At 38.6% G+C, this 21,343-nt stretch overlaps 2 protein-coding genes across 8 annotated transcripts in view; one reads left to right on the top strand and one right to left on the bottom strand.

Moving 5' to 3' along the window:
• Positions 1 to 414: 414 nt before the first annotated feature.
• Atg10 (Autophagy-related 10) lies at positions 415 to 13,010 on the top strand. 2 transcript variants are annotated; one of them, XM_053777424.2, is made up of 2 exons: positions 415 to 470; positions 7,552 to 13,010. In XM_053777424.2, exon 2 carries the CDS (start codon positions 7,711 to 7,713, stop codon positions 8,380 to 8,382), a length of 672 nt encoding a protein of 223 aa, XP_053633399.1. In that variant the 5' UTR covers positions 415 to 470; positions 7,552 to 7,710; the 3' UTR covers positions 8,383 to 13,010. The 2 variants fall into 2 exon arrangements, with proteins under 2 accessions (XP_053633399.1, XP_053633400.1); XM_053777425.2 differs by having other exon boundaries at positions 420 to 470; positions 7,555 to 13,010.
• The window catches only part of LOC128689286 (uncharacterized), a 32,083-nt gene continuing 23,747 nt past the window's right edge, over positions 13,008 to 21,343 (bottom strand). For all 6 annotated transcript variants that reach the window (XM_053777421.2, XM_053777419.2, XM_070086128.1 and 3 more), the window contains one exon: positions 13,008 to 17,427. In XM_053777421.2, the coding sequence (XP_053633396.2) occupies positions 16,682 to 17,427 (746 nt within the window). In that variant the 3' untranslated portion in view covers positions 13,008 to 16,681. The remainder of the gene's footprint in view (positions 17,428 to 21,343) is intronic.

Genomic DNA, 21,343 nt, shown 5'->3' with positions numbered 1-21,343 from the left:
ACTCCTGATCTTGACTCATTCTTATCTGTATTGGACTGAGAAAACCATTGGAAAATAAAGATACCCAAATGTTGCACACGTGTCTACTTCATCACCATATCTATTACATGATGTATATTTAACCTAGGATGACTTGAAAAAAAAAAACCGCGCTATTTGCTTCCACTGACGTTCCTATTACTGTTCATTTGGTATTATATTTTTAAGGTTTTATTAGTAAGTTTAAAAGTTATCCAGTTCTTTTATAATATGTATTATAATTTAGCCTAGTTTCTTCTTCACATAAACATAATCTCAAATATATGACACTCTAGCATAATATATCATAATTAATATAAAATCTAACTAAACATAAAATGATATATTATCAGTTTATATATTGAATAATAAGGTGATGCTGCTGGGACTGACAGCTGGACAAACAATAAGCACAGAGCACAGCAGGTGTTGAGGGATACATTATAAAATGTGTAAGTTACTCCAGATCTCCTTTACGTTTTTCAGGTGTAAAGTGCAGCCTCTGCAGCAGAACTGTGATGTGAATCACCATTCTAAGTGTTGAGAGTGCTAGGTGAAGTGTAGTTGAGATGCAGGAAATAAGTCTCGAGGATCCCATTGGAAATCAGTCACTGACTTTTGTATGATTCACGTAATGTATTCATGTGTGCCTGTACCTAAGTAAACTTATTTATTAGTGTGGTTTGTTCTGTGCCTAACAATTTATTATTACATGTAGACTACATTATCTTTGTACCGCATGCAAAGAAATAATTTTAAGTCACTTGTTCTCTCTAGGCTGGAATTACTGATGTTCATTAACATCACCATTCTAGGCAGGTGAAATTGCAGATCTAGAGAATGTACATTAAACCCGTAGGATTATACAGCGCGTGTGGGAGAGGCATTCAGGCTCAATTCAGGGAACTGGAGCACAGATCCAATTCCCTAGATCAAGAGCCCCTCACCAGCGTCAAGGAACCTCCTTTGAGGGGTAGAGAATGTACAGAGAACCTTTACTGCACATATATTTTTATTTATTATCACACCGGCCGATTCCCACCAAGGCAGGGTGGCCCGAAAAAGAAAAACTTTCACCATCATTCACTCCATCACTGTCTTGCCAGAAGGGTGCTTTACACTACAGTTTTTAAACTGCAACATTAACACCCCTCCTTCAGAGTGCAGGCACTGTACTTCCCATCTCCAGGACTCAAGTCCGGCCTGCCGGTTTCCCTGAATCCCTTCATAAATGTTACTTTGCTCACACTCCAACAGCACGTCAAGTATTAAAAACCATTTGTCTCCATTCACTCCTATCAAACACGCTCACGCATGCCTGCTGGAAGTCCAAGCCCCTCGCACACAAAACCTCCTTTACCCCCTCCCTCCAACCCTTCCTAGGCCGACCCCTACCCCGCCTTCCTTCCACTACAGACTGATACACTCTTGAAGTCATTCTGTTTCGCTCCATTCTCTCTACATGTCCGAACCACCTCAACAACCCTTCCTCAGCCCTCTGGACAACAGTTTTGGTAATCCCGCACCTCCTCCTAACTTCCAAACTACGAATTCTCTGCATTATATTCACACCACACATTGCCCTCAGACATGACATCTCCACTGCCTCCAGCCTTCTCCTCGCTGCAACATTCATCACCCACGCTTCACACCCATATAAGAGCGTTGGTAAAACTATACTCTCATACATTCCCCTCTTTGCCTCCAAGGACAAAGTTCTTTGTCTCCACAGACTCCTAAGTGCACCACTCACTCTTTTTCCCTCATCAATTCTATGATTCACCTCATCTTTCATAGACCCATCCGCTGACACGTCCACTCCCAAATATCTGAATACGTTCACCTCCTCCATACTCTCTCCCTCGAATCTGATATTCAATCTTTCATCACCTAATCTTTTTGTTATCCTCATAACCTTACTCTTTCCTGTATTCACCTTTAATTTTCTTCTTTTGCACACCCTACCAAATTCATCCACCAATCTCTGCAACTTCTCTTCAGAATCTCCCAAGAGCACAGTGTCATCAGCAAAGAGCAGCTGTGACAACTCCCACTTTGTGTGTGATTCTTTATCTTTTAACTCCACGCCTCTTGCCAAGACCCTCGCATTTACTTCTCTTACAACCCCATCTATAAATATATTAAACAACCACGGTGACATCACACATCCTTGTCTAAGGCCTACTTTTACTGGGAAAAAATTTCCCTCTTTCCTACATACTCTAACTTGAGCCTCACTATCCTCGTAAAAACTCTTCACTGCTTTCAGTAACCTACCTCCTACACCATACACTTGCAACATCTGCCACATTGCCCCCCTATCCACCCTGTCATACGCCTTTTCCAAATCCATAAATGCCACAAAGACCTCTTTAGCCTTATCTAAATACTGTTCACTTATATGTTTCACTGTAAACACCTGGTCCACACACCCCCTACCTTTCCTAAAGCCTCCTTGTTCATCTGCTATCCTATTCTCCGTCTTACTCTTAATTCTTTCAATTATAACTCTACCATACACTTTACCAGGTACACTCAACAGACTTATCCCCCTATAATTTTTGCACTCTCTTTTATCCCCTTTGCCTTTATACAAAGGAACTATGCATGCTCTCTGCCAATCCCTAGGTACCTTACCCTCTTCCATACATTTATTAAATAATTGCACCAACCACTCCAAAACTATATCCCCACCTGCTTTTAACATTTCTATCTTTATCCCATCAATCCCGGCTGCCTTACCCCCTTTCATTTTACCTACTGCCTCACGAACTTCCCCCACACTCACAACTGGCTCTTCCTCACTCCTACAAGATGTTTTTCCTCCTTGCCCTATACACGAAATCACAGCTTCCCTATCTTCATCAACATTTAACAATTCCTCAAAATATTCCTTCCATCTTCCCAATACCTCTAACTCTCCATTTAATAACTCTCCTCTCCTATTTTTAACTGACAAATCCATTTGTTCTCTAGGCTTTCTTAACTTGTTAATCTCACTCCAAAACTTTTTCTTATTTTCAACAAAATTTGTTGATAACATCTCACCCACTCTCTCATTTGCTCTCTTTTTACATTGCTTCACCACTCTCTTAACTTCTCTCTTTTTCTCCATATACTCTTCCCTCCTTGCATCACTTCTACTTTGTAAAAACTTCTCATATGCTAACTTTTTCTCCCTTACTACTCTCTTTACATCATCATTCCACCAATCGCTCCTCTTCCCTCCTGCACCCACTTTCCTGTAACCACAAACTTCTGCTGAACACTCTAACACTACATTTTTAAACCTACCCCATACCTCTTCGACCCCATTGCCTATGCTCTCATTAGCCCATCTATCCTCCAATAGCTGTTTATATCTTACCCTAACTGCCTCCTCTTTTAGTTTACAAACCTTCACCTCTCTCTTCCCTGATGTTTCTATTCTCCTTGTATCCCATCTACCTTTTACTCTCAGTGCAGCTACAACTAGAAAGTGATCTGATATATCTGTGGCCCCTCTATAAACATGTACATCCTGAAGTCTACTCAACAGTCTTTTATCTACCAATACATAATCCAACAAACTACTGTCATTTCGCCCTACATCATATCGTGTATACTTATTTATCCTCTTTTTCTTAAAATATGTATTACCTATAACTAAACCCCTTTCTATACAAAGTTCAATCAAAGGGCTCCCATTATCATTTACACCTGGCACCCCAAACTTACCTACCACACCCTCTCTAAAAGTTTCTCCTACTTTAGCATTCAAGTCCCCTACCACAATTACTCTCTCACTTGGTTCAAAGGCTCCTATACATTCACTTAACATCTCCCAAAATCTCTCTCTCTCCTCTGCATTCCTCTCTTCTCCAGGTGCATACACGCTTATTATGACCCACTTCTCGCATCCAACCTTTACTTTAATCCACATAATTCTTGAATTTACACATTCATATTCTCTTTTCTCCTTCCATAACTGATCATTTAACATTACTGCTACCCCTTCCTTTGCTCTAACTCTCTCAGATACTCCAGATTTAATCCCATTTATTTCCCCCCACTGAAACTCTCCTACCCCCTTCAGCTTTGTTTCGCTTAGGGCCAGGACATCCAACTTCTTTTCATTCATAACATCAGCAATCATCTGTTTCTTGTCATCCGCACTACATCCACGCACATTTAAGCAACCCAGTTTTATAAAGTTTTTCTTCTTCTCTTTTTTAGTAATTGTATACAGGAGAAGGGGTTACTAGCCCATTGCTCCCGGCATTTTAGTCGCCTCATACTGCACATATAATTCCATCAAACACCTTAACTACTGGGAGCGCCTGTAAGGACTTGACTTGTACTCCCTGAATCACAGGAGAGAAAGGTACATCATAATCTACACCTGGAAGATTCTGGAGGGACTGGTTCCTAATCTGCACAGAAATCACTCCCTACGAAAGCAAAAGACTTGGCAGGCGATGCAACATACCCCCAGTTAAAAGTAGGGGCGTCACTGGTACACTAAGAGAAAACACAGTAAGTGTCCGGGGCCCAAGACTGTTCAACAGCCCTCACCAGCCATAAGGGGAATTACCAATAGACCCCTGGTTGTCTTCAAGAGGGAGCTGGACAGATACCTAAAGTCAGTGCTGTGGTTCGTATGTTGGACTACGTGCAGCCAGCAGTAACAGCCTCGTTAATCAGGCTTTGATCCACCAGGAGGCCTGGTCGTGGACCAGGCCACAAGAGCGTTGATCCCCGGAATGACCTCCAGGTAGACTCCAGGTAGGTAGACCATTCAGGTTTAGCTATTTTTTTTAATATATTAATGATAATTATATATGTAAGTATCGTGGAACTTTGTCTGACTTTTTTTTGGGTTATCCTGGGTAATTTACACTATGATAATAATAATGAAAATGAAAATTTTTGTTCCCTTGAAGAGTTTACTATGTGTGGATTACATATTATAGGATATTAATTACAAAGAAAACCACTAGCATTATTTCTACAAGTACATATGGTTTAGTGCTTCTTTTTCTTTATAATAATAATAATAAAATACATGTGCAAGGTATACAGATCATAGCAGACATCAGTGACATTACTAGTATATAGAAAGCCTCTTGTTAGGCAGAGCAGTTCAGGCAAATTAGGTCAATTTTGTCCCCAGGATGCAACCCATACCAGTTAACTAACACCCAGGCACCTTATTTACTTCTAGGTGAACAGGGACAGTAGGTGTCTTTAGAAAACATGTCGTAATGTTTCCACCCATACCGGGATCAAGCCACAGACCTCAGTGTGTGAGCTGAGTGCACTGGCCTAAATAAACTTACCACACTGCTTGGCTTTCTTAGGATGTCCTGGGTTAATATCTGAATATTATTACTTTAACATTGTTTGTGTTCAAGCTCTTAACCTTCACCTCTTCAGGAAAGGAAGACCCAAATGACTTTGAAGGGCTCTTGATCTTAGGAATTGGATTTACCCTCCTATTTCCTGGAAGCAACCCTAATGGCCTCCAATTCCCAAGGCACTTAATAAATTCTTCGGGTTTGGCGCCTCCCTGTATTCTCCTTCCTTCCCCTCTTCCACAGTTTTCTTTGAGGACCTTAGTGGAAATGAGTCACACTAACTTTAAGAGAGATAAGATTTTGTTTGGATTTTTAACCCCGGAGGGTTAACCACCCTGGATAACCCAAGAAAGGCAGTGCATCATCAAGGGACTGTCTTTGTTATTTCCATTGGAGTCCTCAATCTTGTCTCCCAGGATGTGACCCACATCAGTCAACTTACACCCAGGTACTTACTTGCTTGCTAGGTGAAAGGGACAACAGGTGTAAGGAAACACACCCAATGTTTCCACCCTTGTCGGGGATCGAACCACAGATACTCAGCGTGTGAGGAAAGAGCATTGCCTGCCAGGCCATATGCTTATCCACCATACATTATCCTATATGTTATGTCTTTCCAAGGTTGGAAAGAAAGTAAATGTTGCAGGATTAAGAGCTACTGTACTGTATTAATTAAAAATCCAGGATGGCTGATGTCTATTGGTCTACTACCTAGGTATTAATTCTAAATAAGATGCCATTGTTGGCACCTTATTTAGAATGTGTAACTAAAACATGCGCCCTCAGCACCAATGTACAAATTTATAAATCGCTCTTTAAAATATTTGTGCATTTTCCTGAATAATGCTTATTTTATCTCAACTTTCTTTGCAGTAGACCCTTAATTTTATTTTTTCCACCTGAATGGCTGTTTCATTGTATACATGCAGCTTATCCTGTGAGTGGTAGTGCAAGAGACAATATTACAGGGTCACAATAGGTCTTATTCACACTACACTTTCAAAGGTTACAGATAATGCAGTATGTAGTTACAAATTATATGTATGTAATCACAGGCTTATGGTTCAGGGGCTTGATTCCAAGCCATTCATGGCAAAATGTATGGGCAGGTTTCCTTGCAACCCTGCTGTCCTCTCACACCTAGCAGTAAATGTATGTTGGGGTACCTGTGTATGTTAGTCACCCTGAGTGCCCACATTTGAAAGTATTTCTGTGTCAGCTTTTGTGTTCACATCTTGCTCTGACCTGAACATCAGTAACAAATTCCTGTAATTTTTTAATTTGTGACACTTACTCTCAATCTTTCTTGACTGCTGTGAACAGTGATCTGGGCATCATACATAAGCACCTCTTTCCACATTGTGGATGTTTGTCCGATAGAGAAAGCCAGCTACCAACAGTGCTAAGGTGTTGGTGTCCCACTCTCCTAGTATTTAACAATGTAATATCATATGTATGAAATGTTACTGATATTTCCAGCTTATGAACTGGTACAGCATAAAATTCTTCTGCAGATGTTACAAGTGTTTACCTGGAGAGAGAGTTCCGGGGGTCAACGCCCCCGCGGCCTGGTCTGTGACCAGGCATCCTGGTGGATCAGAGCCTGATCAACCAGGCTGTTACTGCTGGCTGCACGCAAACCAACGTACGAGCCACAGCCCGGCTGGTCAGGAACCGACTAGGTGCTTGTCCAGTGCCAGCTTGAAGACTGCCAGGGGTCTGTTGGTAATCCCCCTTATGTATGCTGGGAGGCAGTTGAACAGTCTCGGGCCCCTGACACTTATTGTATGGTCTCTTAACGTGCTAGTGACACCCCTGCTTTTCATTGGGGGGATGTTGCATCGTCTGCCAAGTCTTTTGCTTTCGTAGTGAGTGATTTTCGTGTGCAAGTTCGGTACTAGTCCCTCTAGGATTTTCCAGGTGTATATAATCATGTATCTCTCCCGCCTGCGTTCCAGGGAATACAGGTTTAGGAACCTCAAGCGCTCCCAGTAATTGAGGTGATTTATCTCCGTTATGCGAGCCATGAAGGTTCTCTGTACATTTTCTAGGTCAGCAATTTCACCTGCCTTGAAAGGTGCTGTTAGTGTGCAGCAATATTCCAGCCTAGATAGAACAAGTGACCTGAAGAGTGTCATCATGGGCTTGGCCTCCCTAGTTTTGAAGGTTCTCATTATCCATCCTGTCATTTTTCTAGCAGATGCGATTGATACAATGTTATGGTCCTTGAAGGTGAGATCCTCCGACATGATCACTCCCAGGTCTTTGACGTTGGTGTTGCTTCAACTCTGATGAAGATTCGATAATTATATAGAAAAGCATCAAAATTTGCATTAAGAGGATAATTTCCAAAGACATGGCATGCATAACTTATAAAGAATTTAGAGAAGGTTGCTTGGGGTTCTTCAGGATGGCTCAGAAACTCGGAGACAACTGGGAATGTCGAGGAAATGCCCAAGAAGAAGGAGGCCTCTATCTTTGTAAGAGAGTGTGTTATGAAAATGAATCTGGTATTGAACACCAGCAATTCTTATTGAAAAGATCACCACACTTAATGGACAAATGTAGTATTGTAGAGGGTCAGGTGGAAGAGGGCACTCTCCAGGATGAAGAACAACTGGATTTATCTGACCCATCAGCTTTAAATGACTTAAATGCTAAGAATTTTATTACTTTTGAGTACCATATTGTGTATAGTTTAAGTCATTCTGTTCCTACTTTATATTTTAATGCCTGGACTTCATCAGGGAAATTATTAACTTTAGAACAAGTTTGGAGGCAGGTTCATACTCAGTTTAGTGAACAAATTCAGCATAATAAATGGGAAACTTTAACACAAAATGAACATCCTCTGCTTGGTCGACCATTTTTTCAATTACATCCCTGTAACACTGCAAAACTTATGAGTCAGGTGACACCTGATCATTACTCTGATTCCAAACTGTCAGTTAGGTATATTATAAGTTGGTTAAGTATGTTTGGACCTGTTATTGGACTAGAACTTGCGCTGGACTATTTTGTGGACTAGAAGGTTGCTTACAGAATCCACATTGTACCTTTATATGTAGAAGGGTAATTTTTATATGCTGTATTAATAGAAACAACAAACTAAAATATCTAAATTAAAACAACTTTAAAGTGAAACAAGTGTTATCTATTTATAATTTATCATAATTACAAGTATATATTTTGTTCTTAGAATAGTTTGTCATATGTTTTACTGCTTTTTTTTATATGCTTTGAGATACTGTACCTTATGTCAGATGCCTAATTTATGTTGCTCTTGCTTATACAGTGGACCCCCGGTTAACGATATTTTTTCATTCCAGAAGTATGCTCAGGTGCCAGTACTGACCGAATTTGTTCCCATAAGGAATATTGTGAAGTAGATTAGTCCATTTCAGACCCCCAAACATACACGTACAAACGCACTTACATAAATACACTTACATAATTGGTCGCATTGGGAGGTGATCGTTAAGCGGGGGTCCACTGTACTTCACCAGGTCTATTATTGTAGCCTTTACCTGTGTATACTCTCACATTCTCATAAAAAAAAAATACCTGTGGGCAAACTGTTTCTCATGATGAAGCTTGTGGTTGCATTGGGCGACAAAAACTGGGGATTCTCATGCCAAACAAATGTTTTTACTATTATACTAGATAAAAAAATTTATTGTACAGCTGACCTTACATCCTGGTAATGCATTAATTTTGAAATAGAAGAGTGTGGAGAGGGTTCATGTGGACCCACTGGGGTTAGGTGGATGGTTCTGGTTCTTGCATTGAAGTGCGTGTGAAGTATACCAATGTGCATGCTCAAGTATTCTGTAATGAATATCTGCTATACATGTATTTTACTCTCTAGTATACTTTAAAGAGCTGATCAGAAAGTTATCCCATAAATATGATAGTGTTTTTTAAAACTTTCAGATCTTCCAGCATTAAATATACATTGTAGTGAAGACTCACCTCCTGTCCCTCACACAGTTTTATAGAGCACTTAGAGCTTTGTTCCTTCTTATCTGAGCATTAAGTGCTCAGCCTACAAATTCGGATATTTTAACATTTAATTTAATAACCCCTTTGACATTTTTTGAACAAGTATAAATCTTTAATACTTAATGCACAAGCTCTTATTTTTTCTCATCATTTCTAAGTCTATAAATAGTTTATTCATTTGTGTACAACTCACACAATTTCTATTACATGTGCATCACCTCAAAGCCTTTATTTATTTATTTATTTATTAAATTGAACATCATTAGTATTTGTATTGGGTTTCATAAGACATATCCAGGGCCCAGATAGTTTTGAAAATATCCAAAATACTATAGTCTGATAAACACAGTGAGGCACAAAACACTTCCAGAAAGCAACTGGCAGCCCACTAGCTTGGAATACAAGTGGAAGAGGAGTCATGTACTATGGTATGTAGTACCCAAATTTAGTATGTAATAATGCATTGGTGTGTAGTACCAATATTTTGAGCATTGGCCAATTCTTTAAAGCTTTGCATTATATAATATAAAAAAAATTCGCACATGATCAAAATTTTTGGTAGCACTTTTTCGGTTGCCTTGCAACAAAATCATGCTGTAATAAAGCATTTTTTTCCTGGTAGTTTAAATCCTACAAGGCTGTGGCAGATTTAATTAAGTTGGTGGTATAGTTAACCCTGGATATAAACTTAGGGAGAGGGGGGTTGGGTAGCCAATAATTGTAATTGTGGTAGTTAAAGGTGAGATTATTTTGTCATGATTGTAATAACAAACAATTCAGTAACCAAGGTGCTTTGTCCTTTGCTTCCAAATCTTGCGGATTTTGTCCCATACATGTTTGCAAAGTTCATTAAATCAGGGTCTGTTAAATTGAGAATTTAATGCAGTTCCTTCAGCATAGTATTCTCAGTAGCTTTAAACTACTACAGGATCAGAAATACAGTTAATATTAAGATAAAATCAACCCCGTAACTCACAGGGGATTTTCCTGACGGTGATGTGAATCCTGAATTTGCAGATAGTAATAGGAAATTTAACATGTCTGAATTATTGGACTGTGTTTTGGCCATATCTGCTTCAGTATTGCTGTAATCTTCTTAATAGTGACATTAATAAGAAAGAGAACATTTTAAATACAGTGGACCCCCACCTTACAAACGCATCACCTTATGTTAAATCTGCCATACGAAGCATTTGAACGCAAAAATTTTGCCTCGCCCCACGATAAAAACTCGCCTTATGTGATTCGTCTGGGATGCGTCCCACGCGTGGCCTCAGCTGCCCCGTGGGTGCCAGTGTTTACAAGCCAGCTAGTGCGGTTGCATCTAAGCATACATTCGGTACATTTCATATTATCACAGTGTTTCTAGTGCTTGTAGCTGCAAAATAAGTCACCATGGGCCCCAAGAAAACTTCTAGTGCCAACCCTCTGGTAAAAAGGGTGAAAATTACTATAGAAATCAAGAGAGAGAATTAGTAAGTACGAAAGTGGAGTGCGTGTCTCGGAGCTGGCCAGGTTGTATACCAGACCCCAATCAACCATTGTTACTATCTTGGCCAACAAAACGGTAATCAAGGAAGCTGTTCTTGCAAAAGGTGCAAGTTTGTTTTCAAAACAGAGATCACAAGTGATAAAAGATGTTGAGAGACTGTTATTGGTGTGGATAAACGAAAAACAGATAGCATCTCTCAAGCGATCATATGTGAAAAGGCTAGGAAGTTGCATGACGATTTAATTAGAAAAATGCCTGCAACTAGTGGTGATGTGAGTGAATTTAAGGCCAGCAAAGGTTGGTTTGAGAGATTTAAGAATCGTAGTGGTATACATAGTGTGATAAGGTATGGTGCGGCTGCCAGTTCGGACCAAAAAGCGACTGAAAAATATGTGAAGGAATTCAAGGAGTACATAGACAGTGAAGAAATGAAACCTGAACAAGTGTTTAATTGCGACGAAACAGGCCTGTTTTTTGAAGAAATTGCCAAGCAGGACCTACATTAATCAAGAGGAAAAGGCACTCCCAGGACATAAGCCTATGAAAGACAGGCTTACTCTTCTGATGTGTGCTAATGCTAGTGGTGATTGCAAAGTGAAGCCTTTATTGGTGTATCACTCTGAAATTCCCAGAGCGTTCAGGCAAAACAATGTCCTCAAGGCTAATTTGTGTGTGCTGTGGAGGGCAAACGGTAAGGCATGGGTCACTAGGGACTTTTTCTATGACTGGTTACACCATGCATTTGCCCCCAATGTGAGAAATTACCTAATGGAAAAGAAATTGGACCTTAAGTGCCTCCTGATATTAGACAATGCTCCTGGTCATCCTTCAGACTTGGCAGAGCGACTTTCTGGGGACATGAGCTTCATTAAGGTCAAGTTTTTGCCTCCTAATACCACTCCTCTCCTGCAGCCCATACACCAGCAGGTCATTTCAAACTTCAAAAAACTCTACACAAAAGCTATGTTTCAAAAGTGCTTTGAAGTGATCTCAGACACTCGATTGACTCTAAGAGAGTTTTGGAAAGATCACTTTAGTATCCTCAGTTGTGTAAACCTTATAGGTAAGGCTTGGGAGGGAGTGACTAAGAGGACCTTGAACTCTGCTTGGAAGAAACTCTGGCCAGAATGTGTAGAAGGGATTTTGAAGGGTTTGAGGCTAACCCTGAGAAGCGTATGCCAGTTGTGGAATCCATTGTGGCATTGAGGAAGTCCTTGGAGCTGGAGGTTAGTGGGGAAGATGTGGAAGAGTTGGTGGAGGAGGACAATGAAGAGCTAACCACTGATTAGCTGCAAGATCATCTTCAACAGCAAGAGGCCAGACCTGAGGAAACTGCTTCAGAGGAGGGGAGAGAGAAATTGAGGAAGTTGCCCACTTCAAAGATTAAGGAAATGTGTGTAAAGTGGGTTGAACTGCAAACCTTTGTGGATGAAAATCACCCTGACACAGCTACTGCAAGCCGTGTTGGCAACCTGTACAATGACAATGTTATGGCCCGTTTTAGGAAAGTCTTAAAGGAACGGGAGGTACAGAGCTCTATGGACAGATTTGTTGTGCGACAGAGGTCCAGTGACTCTCAAGCTGGTCCTAGTGGCATTAAAAGTAGAAGAGATGTAACCCCAGAAAAGGACTTGCTACCTCAAGGCCTAATGGAAGGGGATTCCTCTTCTAAACAATAACAACTTCCACACTCTCCCTTCCTCCCATCCCATCAATCATCACCAGATCTTTAATAAAGGTAAGTGTCATGTATTCTATTCTTAGTAGAGTAGTAATTGTACATGTCTTCTTCAGTTTGTGTGTATTAAAATTAATATTTCATGTGGTAAATTTTTTTTTTTTCATACTTTGGGGTGTCAGGAACGGATTAATTTGATTTCCATTATTTCTTATGGGGAAAATTAATTCGCCTTACGATAATTTCAGCTTACGATGAGCTCTCAGGAACGGATTAATATCGTAAGGCGGGGGCCACTGTAAAATTCTGTGGTCTGTTTTCGGATCATAAAAAAAATATGAAGTTGTAGTTATCCCTGAAATGGCCTTCAGTAAAATCATTGTATATAATTGAAACACACAGAGTTCTGGAGCTCAACCGTCCCTACTATATCTTTCATTGTACAGTATTTTGAAAAGAATGTGCGATTAACAATGACAAATTTTTATTTTAAATTTTATTAATAAAATACTGTAATACACAAGTTTGAAACTTGTTTTTCTTGAAAACAATGTATACAATATATAATTTGTGTTCCATACAACAGTTATTATATATAGGTGATTTATATTATGAGCTTTTATCATTCACAACCTTCTGTTATACAGTGCAGATTTAGTGTACAATACAATTTTCCTGAATGTGAATTTGTCGTGTAGCAGTGATAAACCTGCATAGCTTCTAGTGAAGCAGTGATGCACCTGTGTAGCTTCTAGTGTAGCAGTAATGCAATGTGTATCCTCTAGTGTAGCAGTGATGTAACTTTGAAGCTTCTAGTGTAGCAGTGATGCAACTGTGAAGCTTCTAGTGTAGCAGTGATGCAACTGTGAAGCTTCTAGTGTAGCAGTGATGTAACTTTGAAGCTTCTAGTGTAGCAGTGATGCAACTGTGAAGCTTCTAGTGTAGCAGTGATGCAACTGTGAAGCTTCTAGTGTAGCAGTGATGTAACTGACACTTCTAGTGTAGCAGTGCTGCACCTGTGAAGCTTCTAGTGGAGCAGTATTGCATTGCTGTAGCAATGTTAGTAAGAGCACATTGAATCCATTGTTGCTTGTAAAATTACTTAAATAAGTCATTCCAGGAACTTTATAAGACTGAGGAAGTAAGTCATCCCAGGAACTTTATAAGACTGAGGAAGCATTTATGCCTCTCAGATTTAATTTTTCCATGTCTTCATTGAAGTACATGTATTCTAAAGCTTACAACAGCTTTATATATACATAAAGGTACCAATATCATTAATGTTAAGGTTCCAGTCACTTCATGCTAAGTCATCAGACCGTTTTAATTATTTTAAACATTCATATTACTAGCACTGTACTGTGTACACAACTGAGTATTTTTTCTAAACTATTGTAACACTGATGACTTCTTAATATACATAGCCTATAGTATATATTGAAATCCAAGGTGTTATTGCCTCCCATTCCCCAGGCCTTGTATGACCCCTGTGGTTTTAGCACTTTCCCTTTAAATATAATAATAATACAGTATTGGGTGTACACATTTGTGCATATTCTTTTATTAATGAGTGTACTTGGAGGGTTTAACTGGATGGTGTTCTGGGGGTCAGTGCCCCTATGGCCCTGTCCTTGACCAGATCTCCCTGTGGATCAGGGCTTGATCAACCAGTAGAACTGGAATTGCATTCACATCACACAAATTTAGTTATTGTCTTCTTCACTGCTGTACACATGTCCTTGAACTCCAGTTTTCAATGGTTCACTAAGTCATAAAATGTGAAAATGCTCAAGTGTTCTACATGAACACTTAGTTCGGTCACTAGTTCAGTGATCAAAAATTCACATCGTATCCCTACATTTGATTTTATGAGATTTTTCAAGTGTCTTGGCTTAGATATAAGTATTTCAGTATATCATGTAATAAGTCAGAAATACTTGACTTTGACATTATTAAAGTACATTGCAGAAATTTACATAGGAATAAGTATCAGGTGAATTTGTCTTTATTTAATGTTACTTTTAAACTGCACTAATTAATGATGCATACCCTGTATGTGTAATACAGATGTGATCAGTATATACAGTATACTGCTACATTTAAATCCATACATTAAAACTAAAATCCAATAATTTATCACTGCAGACATTGTGGCCATTTTCTAATTATATTTTACCAGAAATGTACATAACATTACATGGTGAAGATTTTGCACACCAGTACAGTAGTAATGTTTAATTTTTTGTTTTAAACTTTTTTCAACATATAGAATACATCCATTGCAGCACATTTTTGTCAGTTTGCAATAATGTTATGAACATAGGAAGTTGGTAATTAAAGTTACTGTATAATGGTACAGCTACTGTAAATGTATACTTATATAGTATTATATATGAGATGTAAAAAAATTAACTTTGGTTTATCATTATTATGGTAACAGTAAAAATAAATATAAGTGTGGGATTCATAGAATACTGTATAATATAGGATATACTTTAAACGTGGTTTGTAAAACAAATTTATCACTTATTAGTTGCAATTCTGTTTTCACATTTATCTGGTTAAAACTCAAAATAACATGCAGTACTGTACTAAAAAAAAATAAAAAATGTCTTGTGTGCCTAAGTGTAATGTATAATTTTTTGTAGTGTAGTAAAGGATTAATAAATACATTGAATAGAAACTAATTATCACATTATTATTGTAGATTAAAGCTAACAATTTAAATTTTTACGTACAGTACAGTATACTGTATATATTTTATAGACAATTTTGTACTGTATCAAATACAATTAGATGGTGAAATGTGCCATTGTCCTCTGACTAGATAGATACTGTTCTGCTTTGTTCTAAGACCTGGAAAAATAGATGGTGAAATGTGCCATTGTCCTCTGACTAGATAGATACTGTTCTTCTTTGTTCTAAGACCTGGAAAAATTTAGGGGAAAATGTTTTCTGCCTATTTTACAAGCATAGTGACTGTATATTTGTGTTTGTGACTATATATGTGTGCGTTTGTGACTTTGTATGTATGTGACTTTGTGTGTGTGTGACTTTGTGTGCGTGTGACTGTGTACATGTGTGCATGCATACGTATGTATGTATGTGTGTACACTCAGATCCTGTCCCTGCCTCTTAACTTGCCACTCTTCAAATTCAATCCCTTTGAGCTTCATGGGCCTTGTCATACCTATCCGTTGAACTACTGGATGTGTGGAGCCTGCCTCCACCATTTCCCCACCAAGATCATTCCACTTCATGACCACTCTTGAGACTGAAAAAAATATTTCCCAAGATCCCTGTGGCTCATCTGTGACTTCAACTTCCAGCAGTGTCCCCAAGTTCCCATTTTTCACCTCTCAAATAGTTCTTGAACAACTTGTCAGGCACTGCAACATCATGGAATCTTGGTTCAGAGAACATCTACAAGACCTTCTTCACAGCTACTACGTACAACTAACCCATCCCTTTGGGTAGGACCTACTTCCACTGGGGAATCTCGCCTACCAGTGACTATGCCCTCATCTGCTACACGTACCTATCCACTGATGCCTATATAACCACTGGTCTTCTTGCCTTTGCTCCAGATTCTCTACCACCACGATGCTGTGAACACTAACTCCAAGGCTGAGGGACTGATTACCTCATCTTTTGTATATAGTTCTACTGTCTTCTAATTATGTCCTAGAATCTGTATTGATAAAGCCACTGGATGGCAAAACGTCTGCAATAAAGACATCCAGATGTTGCGCATGTGTCTTAACTTTCACCTCTCAAATAGCCTAACCTTGTCTGCCTTATCAATTCTCCTGAGCAGTTTGTTTTTATGTTGCCCTCACCCCTCCCCGATTCTTCTGTTCTTCAGTGTTGTCAGGTTTAATTACATTAGCCTCTCCACATAGTTCATGCCCCTTAGCTCAGGAATGAGCCTTGTTGCATACTTTTGCGCTTTCTCTAGTTTGTGTGTGTGTGTGTGTGTGTGTGTGTATGCATACGAGCACGTGTATATATGTGCAGACTTTCATTATATCACTGCCTCTTAATGTTTTCATATACAGTACATATTTTAATATTTTAAGTAGTAACCACTGAGGGCAAATCAAAATCCACATGTGATGAGGGGAGCAAACTCTATGACATGCCTAAATTGTTATCTCAAGTGGATTGCACATTTAAAGATTTATCACAATCAGTATCTGTCCCATTCTCAGGAGAAAGATGAGGGTTAAGTACTGTCCTTAAATTAGATGGAAGAAGAATCACACTTTCTAGCCTTCCACCTGGAGCCTCTGTTACTCTTTGGTCCAGACCATCAATTGTCATACTGTTAGATGCAAGCTCAGGGGGCTGTTGGCCACCTGTGTCACTCCCAAATTGTCCATTTGGTTGAACTTGCCAAGATTCTGAAGCAGACACATGATTATTCACGACTGTATGCCATACTTCATTTGAAAATGAGGAGGATAAGCAATCATCGTAAGATGGAGGGAGATCTGGAAGCACAGTTCTTGTCTCAGGCACAGCCTGAGAGAGGTTTTGCACTGTATTATCAGAAGTGGAATTGTCTGATACATAAGGAGGAGGAGGCCCACTGCTGACTGCTTCTGTATAAGCAGGTGGTTTGTCACGATCAATAGGAATCTGATAAATGCGACGGGTCTCTGGGTCACCCACATAAATCATGTTATTAATAGGTACTATGACCATATGAGTGCCTCTCAAAACCTGTTGCCCTTGATGTTGTGTAACAGGTGTTCCATCTTCAGCTGCCTCAGAAGTGTCTTCTTGACGAGTACAGGAGAAAGTTCCCCAGCAACAATACACCAGGATGAAGAGTAAGACAATGATCATAACAATCAGTGCAAACAGTGCTTGCATTGTTGATGGGTAGTTCATGGACCCTGTGGAAATAAATTCCAGTTAATATATCTTAAAAATCTGTGTATTTATATTCGTACTGTATTTTTATCTACTGTAAGCATATTGTAGTTTACCTTATAAGACCTTTTTTACTTCAAAATATAATTGATATATGGAATATTTTATGTCAGCAAATCTGAATGAATAAATATACCACTACATGAATACTGTATTCTTAAATATTGATTACTAAAATAATAATAAAATTACTTTCAGGTAATGACAAATAGAGGAAGTTACAGCATAATTTTTTAAATGTTAAGAGTAGTGGATTTGGTAACATATTCTGGAATTTGAGAGGGGCCCTGTATACATACTGTAGAAGGTTTACAATTTCTTTTAGTTATCATGAACTACACCAAATTGTGCAGGTATCTTTTATCTGTTAATGAAACAAATCCAGCAGACCTAGAGTTTTCCTACACATTGGCAGGACTGGAGGTCTGTGAATATTTGCACTTTATATCCACCCAAATTCAACTTGGGTGGTATATCACCCTGCCGTGGTGGGCAGTAAGATCATTAAAATGATCAAGTACACTATATTTTATAGGTTGAACAAATTTAACCCGTAAACGGTCCAAGCAGATCTACGTTCACATGTGTAGTGCTACAAAAGTAGATCTACTTTTTTTTACATATTTTCAAATATAACAAACAAAAAAAAGTAGGTCAAAGCTTTTTTACACGTTTTCAAATGTAAAAAAACAAAAAGAAGATCTACTTTTTTTACATACTTTCAAATGTTGAAAAAACGTATACAGTGGACCCCCGCTTAACGATCACCTCCCAATGCGACCAATTATGTAAGTGTATTTATGTAAGTGCATTTGTACGTGTATGTTTGGGGGTCTGAAATGGACTAATCTACTTCACAATATTCCTTATGGGAACAAATTCGGTCAGTACTGGCACCTGAACATACTTTTGGAATGAAAAAAATATCGTTAACCGGGGGTCCACTGTATATACGTTTGGACCGTTTACAGGTTAATGGCAGAGGATCCTGTGAGGTTAACTGATACCCCATTTTCCACCTGAACTACAGGATTATCACTAGTTATGACTTAATCAGAAGTTGCTGTGGTAAGGTTTAAAGGTAGGGGTAGATTATACAATGATTAATCAGTTATATATTACAGTGAAAAATGGTCTATGCAAAAAAATGCCATAATAGGCAATTATATTAATACATAACTCCAAGTAGTGTTTCATAAAGGAAAACCAGACTAAATTTTGTGTACTGTAATAATTTTACCCTCCAGGGATCTGCCTTGATGCTGATGAGTGGTTTTGATTCAAGAAATTAGACCTGCACCCCCTGTACTTGGGTAAAACAACTTGATTGCCTCCTTTTCCCCCATTCACTCTATGATGGATATGGGTTTAGTGCTCCTCCATTAAATGCATTAATAATAATAATGTAATTAATTGTTGCAGAAAACATTTTGCCTTTCTAAGTTATTTGTCTGGTGCAAGTATTTGATGGAATTACAATCAGTACTGTGTACTGTATGCAGTATTGTTTATTATTGAAATAACCCACATACAAAGTAGATACTATATATTGTAAGTGTATCTTCAAATTTCTGCTTACCATGACGCCCAAGTTCTTTAGCAATATACAGTATGTATCCAGCATTGTAATGTGTTATCTCAGCAATTTAACCCATAGTGTATGGTTCACTCAGTACTGTATATGTAGACTGAGGGGCCTTGAATCTTCACTCTCTAGAAAGGCATAGACTTACGGGGCATATGATAGAGGTGTATAAATGACAAACAGGAATAAATAAAGGGGGTGTAAATAGCATGCTGAAGATTTCCAGCCAAGACAGGACTCGCAGCAATGGTTTCAAGTTGGAAAAATTCAGATTCAGGAAGGATAGAGGAAAGCACTGATTTGGTAACAGAGTTGTGGATGAGTGGAACAAACTCCCGAGTACCATCATAGAAATGAAAACGTTGTGTAGTTTTAAAAATAGGTTAGATAAATACATGAGTGGGTGTGGGTGGGTGTGAGTTGGACCTGACTAGCTTGTGCTACTAGGTCTGATGCCGTGCTCCTTCCTTAACCCTTTGAGGGTCGACAGGCCCTCTCCGAAACTCGTTCTCAGGGTCGGCCAAATTTAAAAAAAAAAAAAATTATTTTCTCTTATGAAAAGATAGAGAATCTTTTCCCGATCATAAAGACACCAAAAGTTTGAAATTTGATAGAAAACTTACAGAATTATGCTCTCGCAAAGTTAGCGGTCTCGGCGATGTTTACGCATCGGCGATTTTATCCCACTTTGAGCCCCATTTTCGGCCAATTTCACTGTACTAGTCGACAAAAACATGAATATTTCACTAGAACTCCATTTTTTCTATCGAATGGGTGCAAGAAACCACTCATTTATGAAGTTCAACTATCCAGTACAGTGGTCAGAATTTAGCAATTTTGCCAATTTCACACAAATTTCAAAAGATGCCAATTTCCGAATAGGGTCCAGAATAAACAAGATAGACATTCCTGGCACTAAAATGACATTTCCTCTAGTCATTAGTCACGTCTCAAGGCCCCTCTTATTCTTTTGCTTTCCACTTTGAATTTTTATTTTCACAAAAAATATAAGATTTACTGTTATGCAGACTACTGCATTAGTGTAAAAAATGGTATAAATATTATTGGTGCACTTGTGAAAGAATATTAGACTCACCAGTTGACGTGTATTGGACGCTTGGCACGATTTGTTTACTTTTGAAGTTTGGTAAAAATCGAACATTTCTGCTACTTTGAGCTCAATTTCAAGGCACCTTTCTTTGTAAAACCAGTCAAAATCATCTCAATTTCTGTAATATGTCTTCCATTCTATAAAATGAGACCAAGAAAACTAGAATACAACAATAAATACCATACGAAAATACACTGCAAATTCGCTGATTTATTAAAAAAAATGGTCAAAGTTTTTTTTTTCTCATTATGCACTGTGTGCTGCAGGATTTTTTTTATACTGTGCACACTGACCACATAGACCCATTCTTTCATATGAAGGCCTACCAGCTTTCTCCCACTAGATTTGAGGCCGCTAGAATTTATGAGTACTAGTACGTCAAAAACCCCTACGCGTAAGACGTACTAGTACGACGAAAACCCTCAAAGGGTTAAGTGGAAGTGAACTGACTAGGTGGGTCATTGGTCTAAGCCGAGGGGTGACATGGACCTGCTTCGCATGGGCCAGTAGGCCTGCTACAGTGTTCCTTCTTTCTTATGTTCTTATGTATGTGTCGGTATGAGGATTTATGAAATAATATTGTAAAGTTCAGAGGATATTATTTTTTCTATATTATAGATGATTTGATGAATGTGAAATCTGCATCATTAACCCTGTTACAACACTGGATCAATGATGTTAGGCACTGCAAAATAGCAAGGGATTGACTTGTACCCAGGAAGAAGCAGAGGAAAGACAGCATATCAGTTAGCTATATGTAGATATTGGTCATGCCAGACTTGCAGACATGAGAGACATCTGCAAATCACCCACATTCCACTGACTTGTTTGAACCCTTCTATAATTGTGGTACTTACTGATGAGCCTACATTTCTCTCTTAAATTTAATGATGAGAATGTGTCATCCTATCAAAATTAGTATTGTAAAGGTGTCACATACTGAAACTATATACAGAGAACCCATATGGTAGAAAAGGAATTTTTGTGAATTGCATCCCTAAATAAACTGTATAAACTTCAGGTATGAATTTTTCATACTAGTGTATGGTTTGTCTTCAAGCTATAAATTATTCACAGGTAAAGTGCTCATGATTTTTTGTGTTTAGCACATCCATGAGGTTGTGGAAAAAACTTTACAAGATTTGAGTGCTTTATTTGTGACATATATTTCAGCGGCCTCATA

This window comes from Cherax quadricarinatus, chromosome 18 (assembly GCF_038502225.1).
Source record: "Cherax quadricarinatus isolate ZL_2023a chromosome 18, ASM3850222v1, whole genome shotgun sequence".
NCBI lineage: Eukaryota > Metazoa > Arthropoda > Malacostraca > Decapoda > Parastacidae > Cherax > Cherax quadricarinatus.
Note: the sequence above shows the minus strand (reverse complement) of the source record. Positions and strands in the feature narration are given on the sequence as shown.

What these genes read in the sequence shown, in the direction of transcription:
- Atg10 (XM_053777424.2), top strand. Translation starts at nt 7,711, where the DNA reads ATGGCATGCATAACTTATAAAGAATTTAGAGAAGGTTGCTTGGGGTTC.